The sequence below is a fragment of the Sitodiplosis mosellana genome, unplaced genomic scaffold (genome assembly GCF_009176505.1).
Source record: "Sitodiplosis mosellana isolate CC-2019 unplaced genomic scaffold, AAFC_SMos_1.0 Smas_scaffold_2, whole genome shotgun sequence".
Lineage (NCBI taxonomy): Eukaryota > Metazoa > Arthropoda > Insecta > Diptera > Cecidomyiidae > Sitodiplosis > Sitodiplosis mosellana.
Window position 1 is genome coordinate 7,039,855 of NW_022595245.1, and position 8,025 is coordinate 7,047,879.

Genomic DNA, 8,025 nt, shown 5'->3' on the forward strand with positions numbered 1-8,025 from the left:
CCTGATAAAAAGTTGATAGCGTTATTAAGATTCCATCATAATAACGATATCGAACGATATTTTTAGTTTATTACGATATCTTGATTAAAAAAATCGTGAGCACAGCTATACAATCAATAGAATTTTTAAAATCGCTTTAAATTTGAAAAAAAAATAGTGACAACGTCATCACACCTCTTAATCCAATTGGTCCTGGTAGACCGATAGCTCCGCTATTTCCTTTCTCTCCTTTTTCACCTGGGAATCCTTCTGAGCCTGGTCGTCTAAAATTTATGATTTTCATTATAAATATCATCACTAATTCTGTATAAAAACAACCGAGTATTGAATTTTCGGAAGCTTATCGTATTTCAGTGTATTTACACATATTCATTTGAAGACGAGACTTTTGCATTTCCATAATACAAGAAATACAAAATTCACAAATAGACAAGCATAATAAATCTACAATCTCATTGATAAGAGGCTAGAAAAAAGTGGCCAAAATCGCAACTTTTTTGGATAATGAAAGCATTAATTGAATTAAATAATATTTACCCAGGAATTCCGAGACCACCTTTTGGACCGTATGGCCCTCTTTCTCCTGGCTCACCTGGAAAACCATCTAATCCTTTCGGTCCTGGCGAGCCACGATAACCTATGATTTAAAATTAAAATTGAAAATCCAGTTGAACAACCATTTTTAACGACATCATCATTCATCATTCAATATACATACCTCGAGGTCCCTTTGGTCCAGGCGCACCTATAAAATCCAAAATCAACAAATTAATACATCATTTAACACGAAATTCTCTTGATTTCAGTGATATTTCTTATCAAATGTCATTCTTTCATTTGCTTTATTTACCTGGGGTTCCTTTTCCGCCACCAGGTGGACCTATGATGGAGAAGAAAAAAAAGCATATTATCAATTGTGTGCAAGAATTTCTATTGAAATATTATTTTTAAGCATAATTTTACAGAAAAAGAAAATTATTATTATCGACATTTTTTCTAATGTTACATACCTGGTGGACCGGGAATACCGGTAGATCCAGCGATACCTTCTCTTCCGGGTTCACCCTTTAAACCTACGGAAAGTATAGAAGCATACCATCAATATTAAACACATTTATTTTGTTGAATATTGACAAATTGTATTGGCGTGTTGAATTTACCTGGTTTTCCATCCAATCCTCGCAATCCTTCAATACCACGATCTCCCTTCTGTCCAACTTGACCTGGTGGACCATAGTTTCCATCACGACCCTAAAAATTAGAGAATTTAATTGTATGCAGCTTCCGTCAATTCAATGAATGCTTGAAATTCAGTTAAAACGTTAGTTTGCTTTCTATCATTCTACATTTTCAAAGCCTTTGAAGATTTAGATGAATAAACTGAAACTTACTCTTGGACCCGGTTGGCCAGGCAAACCTTTTTCTCCTTTATATCCCAAATCACCCGGATGTCCTTTTTCACCTGCAGGTCCGAAATCACCTTTAAGACCGATATCACCTTTCTCGCCAGTATCTCCGCGATCACCTAAAATTTGAATTCAATTTGATTGGATAACAAAGTTGCTTCGAACTTTAACTTTAGCTCAATTACCTCTTGGTCCAACAGATTCAATGGATGGCTTTCCTGAAGATTGTTCAATGCCGGATGTGCCTACAATATGCATATGAAATGTGTTTAATAACTGTTTTCAGTCATTTTTCCTATCATTTCGTAAGATCTTATTGGAATTTTTACCTCGTTCACCTTTGTCTCCTTTATCTCCAGATGGTCCTGGTGGCCCAGTGGTGTGAACACCTATTTCATAAAAAAAATGCATTACATTTCACCGTAGATGTCTGTAAGGAATCAAACGCAGGAATTCATCACCATATATGTGCAAAAAAACGACAGAGCTGCTTCGCATTTAGTAGAATTTGCATGAGTCTCAATCAACAGTTTGATTTCTTCCACCAAATTATTCCGTCATTTTTTGGCACATAAATATCGATGTAAAGAGTGAACGTTTCAAAGCAAAATACTTACATGATAAGCCTGGCGTACCCTTTGGTCCAGGATCACCTATTATGAAAGTTGAATATTATGTTATTCTTGATCTATATGGAAAACAAACAAATTTATCGCTGAGAATGTAATTAGAGTATGTTTTTTCGCTTAATTTCGAATGTGCAATATTTGCAACTGAAAAAAACATAATTGTGAATTGCCTTCTGCAATGTTATCAAATGTTACTATAATTTAGCCGAAGAGTGTTTGTTGTAATCTTTTGTATCGATTGCGAGTAAATTAGACCAAGAAAAAAGCTCATAAACATATTCTCCTCATAGTCTCACAAAATAAAAAATTAAAAACCAAATTTTAAATTCAACAAAAATGTATCAATTTTCTACAGTCAAACCTTTCAATCCTGGATAACCACGTGGTCCATCGTTTCCGGGTGGTCCTCTTGGACCTGGCTCGCCAGATGGCCCATGAGCACCGGGCAATCCATCAAAACCTTGTTCACCTTTCTGTCCTTTCAAATAATTGTCTGGATATGCGGCAGGTTCACCTAAAGTACGTGACAAAACGATTTTTTTGTTTAATTCGGTTATGTTCGATAAATCATTCAATATGTTTAACCTTTCTCTCCTTTGCCACCGTCAACACCAGGATAACCTCTTGGACCAGGAACACCATCGAGACCAGGAATACCGGACAAACCTATTAAATTCAGAAGAGAAATTAGTGAATTTGTATACAGTTGCAAAATTTGTTTATTCTAAATGAATTTTTTTTACAGCAATTTTATTTATATTCTTTCAATATTTTCGGAATATGTCGGTGTAATATTACATTAGCATTACATATGCCTGAAATGTAATATATATCAGAGCTTCATTGCATATTTAGTTCGAAGAAACAAATATCGAATGAAAATCATATTTTTGAGCTAAAGTTCGAAGTAAGTGAGAAATGAATCTTACCGTCGGTTCCATTACATCCATCAACACCAGGTATACCAGGTGCACCAGGATTTCCTGTAATACCCGTCAATCCAGCAATACCTACGAGAAAACACATTGTTATACAAACAAGCTCAAATATACTCAGCGACCAATTTCACTCATGTGAAACATTTTTCGTTAAGACTCTGCTCAAATACATACCTGGAAAACCTGGGATGCCAGATTTACCGCGATCACCTGTAAATAATCATTGTGAATAGTGTTAGTATTTATATACAATTTTATGCTTAAAGCCAATTTTGAGATTGGATTCAAACGGATTCAAACGGATTAATAATTGATCGATGATCTTCCGATTGCGTTTTAAAATCACTTGCCTTTTGGTCCACGAGGGCCTGATAAACCAGGATCACCTTTGCTTCCTTTCGCCCCTGGTAATCCTTCATTCCCACTAAAACCTTGTACACCTATTTGGTTTTTGTTTAGATAAATATTATTCACACGTGAATTTTTGGTAAATGCAATTACAGTCTATTTATGTTCCTCGGGATAAATTTATCCTAAGGATAATTTTTTTTGGTCAAAATACCAAAATTTCCAGCAAAATTTTTACTTTTGGCGTTGTAAATTGATGTTAAACATCATTTCTGTTCTTAATGGTTTCATAAATATGAAAAATTTCCAGTCATATCGAAATTTTGTAATTTATTTTTATACCAGGAATAAGCACTTGAGAGGTATAAAGTAAGTAATTCTAAATTTTTGCTCAAAAACACAGTTAAACTGGAAGTTTTAGCCAATATTCCCCAGTTGCTCGTCACAAATTTTAATAATATGGATGTTTCGAATCAATTTTTTGCCAAAAATTTTCAACGTTTCACTATCCGAGGGATAAAATTTATGACCAGGTCCCTACATGGTCGTAAATTTTATCCCTGGTATAGCAAAATGTTGAAATTTTTTGACAAAAGATTGATTCGAAATGTCCATATCCTTAAAATTTAAGATAAATACCAGAGATTATTCATTTAAACTCCAAGTTCGACTGTGTTTTGAGCAAAAAACTAACAATTACTTACTTTATACCTCTGAAGTGCTTATCCCTAGTATAAAAAAAAATTACAAAATTTCGATATGAATGGAAATTTTTCATATTTATGAAATCATTAAGAACAGAAATGATGTTTAACATCAATTTACAACGCCAAAAGTAAGAATTTTGCTGGAAATTTTGGTATTTTGACCAAAAAAATTTATTCTTAGGATAAATTTATCCCGAGGAACATAAATAGACTGTGTTATAGTCTATTTTCATCACTAAAATTAATCATTTTGTTACGTTGCTCTTATTCATTGAAAAATACTCATTTTTTCAATAAGACATAAATCAGATAAATGTGAAATGTTCGACACGTGTCTCGAATTATTAAACAAAAAAAATTCTCATCTACAAAATTGTTCCAAGACATTTTACCGAACTCAATTCAAATGTATACCACTATCGTTTTATTTCTGCATGTCGTCTATGTTTTTCTCTCTTATTTTGTCCCACAGGAGCTCATTCAAATTTTCATTTCACACATTTTACTGCATTGACTTCTTTTCATAAAACAAAAGTACACTTTTGGTATCAAAACGATTAATTTTCTGTGTGAAAAAAAGGAAATTCATAAGCATTTGAGTAGCGAACCTTTTGGGCCGGGTAAGCCTGGAATTCCGGGAAATCCTCTGTTTCCTTTTTCGGCGAAACATTTTGGAATACAATTTCCACCCGAACCGGTGCAATTCTTTTTTGGTGCATTCGGTACATCGACTACATCGTAACTGCTGTCAATATGAAGAGGCGGTTGTTCGACATCTTTGCGTGGCCATGATCTAATACCACCTCTTGTATCAGAGGCATCATGCCAAAATTGCTATTGCACAAAAACACAAGAAGAATTTTTCAATTTTCACAATTTCACATATATTCCATTATCACATTTATTTACCGCGTGTGTTTCTATTATAACAACTGAGCTTAACAAGCAAACGGTTGCTAATCTGAAAGGAGAAATAAATACGGTTTTTTCTATAAATTTGTTCTTTTCTCTTCTCTTTTTCTGGAGTTCTTATGCATAATGTTTTTCAAACGAAATTTTAGTCCGAATTTATTGGTGAGGTAGCACTTTAGAAAATAAACTGCAAGTTCGGGCATTCGTCGACGATCACATGTGCAAAGCGTTTTAAAAATGTTCAATTATTTTTGTTCTGAGAGGATTACAGTATGAGCCAGTCACTTTAGTATCACATTTCTCTTTCTATGTAATTTTTTTTCCAGCGAATAAAAAACAACAACACGCTATCCTTTTTTTTGTGAAAATTTACTCAAGTAATGCAAACGCAGCCAATTCAAATGAACATAGTGGCAATGTTCTTTTGTTACAGTCCATAAAATGAATGTTCGTTATAAGTTTAAGCGTGTCGGAAGCAAATCAACTTTGAACAAATATTTAACACATTGTTTTATATTCACAATTTCATTCATGTTTTGCCACAGGATTTGAAGCTATTTTTCCATAAAACTCCATTGTGTTTCACTATTTTTCTTTCACTAGTTGCTTTTTTTTCTCTTTTTCGTTAATTCATTTTTTTTTTCTCTTTTAGTCAAAAAAACTTACCTAAATATTGGGGTATCCATGATTGGTAGATTTATACCCCAGGCCGTCGACGGCCCTTCCCCAAGCGTTCAAAAACTCGATCAATTGATTTGATCACCGTTCTGTGATCACTTATTCCCGTGCAATCTGGAAAATATTGTTGTTTTCAATTTTTAATGCACTGTGAACTGTATGAAATATCACGAAAATTTATGAAAAACTCAAATTCACTAAAACATAGTAGAGTTTGATAGACTGAATTTTCGATGAACAGTTGTAAAGATTTTCGATGATTTTTCGAGAAAAAAATCTCCCAAAAAAATCCGAGAGATTGAAAAGTCGTAAAATTCAAATGTTTAAAAGCAACCATAAACAGAATGGAATCGTTAAAGAATTTTCTGGAGAATAAACGACAACATCGCAGCACTGAAAAACACTAAAAATAGGCACCATCAAAAATATCCAATGATATGAGTGGGAAACATATATAGGGAAAAAGTCCAAAAAAAGATTCCATTAAATCGAAGCGTTTTCTTCGTTTTTCCCGTCGTCGAGCACAAAATTCAACAACTTGCACACAAATTTACATTTATCGACGGAAATACGAAAAATCCAAAGTCTTTAATCCTAGAGTGCAAAACTAAGGAAAAATCGTAGAAATTGTATCCGATTGCGGTGTTGATCTGTTTTTTTTTTTCACCATCAAATAACAACACAATTTATATCGAAAAAAGAATCTCGATATTCTTCATTTCTCCAAAAATCTTCTTCAAATTAAACATTTTTTTTTCTTAAATATTCCTTGTTAAGAGTCCGAAAAATAATTCAATCATATTTTCTCAGTACCTTCTTGGCGAGGAAAAAAAACTTTTCAGCTGTAGTCACTTGAATTGAAAATATTTCAAAGTTCTTTTTTATTCTGTTTGAAAAAACAATGCCACACTTATTTTCGCAGCGGCCAATTTTTCCAACCGATCGCGTCGAGAGTCCACAGCCAACTGATCGCAGTAACCCGATCCACTGTACAAATGATTGTCGGCAATTCCAAGTGGCAGCCGATTGACTGTGCCGACCGAACAAACGAACGAATTCGTTGTCGAAACATACTGGAAGTCTTACATAAATTCCAATGGAACAAATGTGGTGCCGTTGCCGCTGCTACTCAATGAACTGAGCGCTTCTGATAAGAGATGATCGTTTTTGCTCGGCGCTTTCGAAATGATATGAGCACAATAATTGGGGTTGTTGCAAGTGCTGCGAACAGCATGCTATGTACTACTCGCAAGAGATATTTACATCTATACATACGGCCCAAACAGTTCCGCTTCTATCACAAACACACACACACACACACAATTCCTTGAGCTCAGCCGTCGAAGTGAATGCAACTGCGCCATGCTACACGATTACTGTGCAACATTTCGTTTTGTTCTATATATAAATTCGTAGACAACACGTGCTGTTGCAACTTCCACTATAGTAATGTTGACTGGAATCAAATTGTGTGTGTCATAAGCGGTGCATTATTTTCTCCTGCATTTTCTCTTTGACGAATGGAACAAAAATTGTTGTTGCTGACGATTCGATTAAGGCGCGCGATCACCACTGCATTGTGTTTTCGATGTCGTGTGTGTATTTGTGTTCATTTCGATGTTGTTGTTGTTGTTGTTGTTAGGCAACACAATCACCGCTGAGATTGGCGTCGATTCTGTGCACACTTCTAACAAGTTGGACCCAAGCGTATTCTCTCTCTTTATGAACAAAAAAAACTGTTACGCGCGAACGAAGAGAATCAACACACACTATGGTATGTGATTCGGAGTACCTTTTATATGCGATTGTTATTCGGCGTTTTAAATGCCATTCAATAACATCGACGATGGGAACAAGAACCTGAACAAAATCGAAGAAAAAGAACAACAACGACGACAACGACCAACAAATTACGACCGAAAAAATCACACTCAAGCAAAACGGAACGTAAGCTTTGCGCATACTGCTTGAAACATACAACATATTCGTGATCGACTCGGCACAATTTTTCCTTCATCGCCTTTTTTTCACCATTTGCACTGTGCCATCGATCGACGACGAACAATTGAAAACGCTGTGCAAAGTAACCAGCCAATGTAAATGCCATAGTTTTCGTTGCCAAAGCCACTGTATGCATGCATATTCAGAATGAGCTGTAGAAATTCTTGTCGTTTCATATTTCGTGTGCATAGACACTTTATACACACACATCAGGTTACGTACTCTCTCTGTGTACAGCTTTGAAATGTTGTCATTAGCGATTTGTAAATGATCTCGCAAATTGTTCATCGAATAACATCGATCTAGAATATTGTTCGAGAGCCTCCTCTAAATATAATGTGTTTGTATTTTGATCTCATCCAGCAGAAAAAATTTGCTCGACTTATTTAATGTGCACACAAAAAAA

The 8,025-nt window shown here is 34.8% G+C and overlaps 1 protein-coding gene across 2 annotated transcripts in view; it reads right to left on the minus strand.

Moving 5' to 3' along the window:
* Positions 1–6,861, minus strand: part of LOC129565198 (collagen alpha-1(IV) chain) — a 19,418-nt gene extending 12,557 nt beyond the window's left edge. Inside the window, exons 1-19 of one of the 2 annotated variants that reach the window (XM_055439772.1) lie at positions 6,432–6,861; positions 5,607–5,732; positions 4,938–4,989; positions 4,637–4,862; positions 3,324–3,413; positions 3,148–3,183; positions 2,965–3,045; positions 2,621–2,701; positions 2,397–2,549; positions 2,024–2,059; positions 1,736–1,795; positions 1,592–1,651; positions 1,392–1,525; positions 1,161–1,251; positions 1,011–1,073; positions 851–880; positions 719–745; positions 538–637; positions 175–263 (exon numbers count right to left, since the gene is read on the minus strand). In XM_055439772.1, coding sequence (XP_055295747.1) covers positions 175–263; positions 538–637; positions 719–745; positions 851–880; positions 1,011–1,073; positions 1,161–1,251; positions 1,392–1,525; positions 1,592–1,651; positions 1,736–1,795; positions 2,024–2,059; positions 2,397–2,549; positions 2,621–2,701; positions 2,965–3,045; positions 3,148–3,183; positions 3,324–3,413; positions 4,637–4,862; positions 4,938–4,989; positions 5,607–5,626 — 1,429 coding nt within the window. In that variant the 5' untranslated portion in view covers positions 5,627–5,732; positions 6,432–6,861. The remainder of the gene's footprint in view (positions 1–174; positions 264–537; positions 638–718; positions 746–850; positions 881–1,010; positions 1,074–1,160; positions 1,252–1,391; positions 1,526–1,591; positions 1,652–1,735; positions 1,796–2,023; positions 2,060–2,396; positions 2,550–2,620; positions 2,702–2,964; positions 3,046–3,147; positions 3,184–3,323; positions 3,414–4,636; positions 4,863–4,937; positions 4,990–5,606; positions 5,733–6,431) is intronic. The other variant, XM_055439774.1, reaches the window with a different exon arrangement.
* Between the last annotated feature and the right edge of the window lie 1,164 nt (positions 6,862–8,025).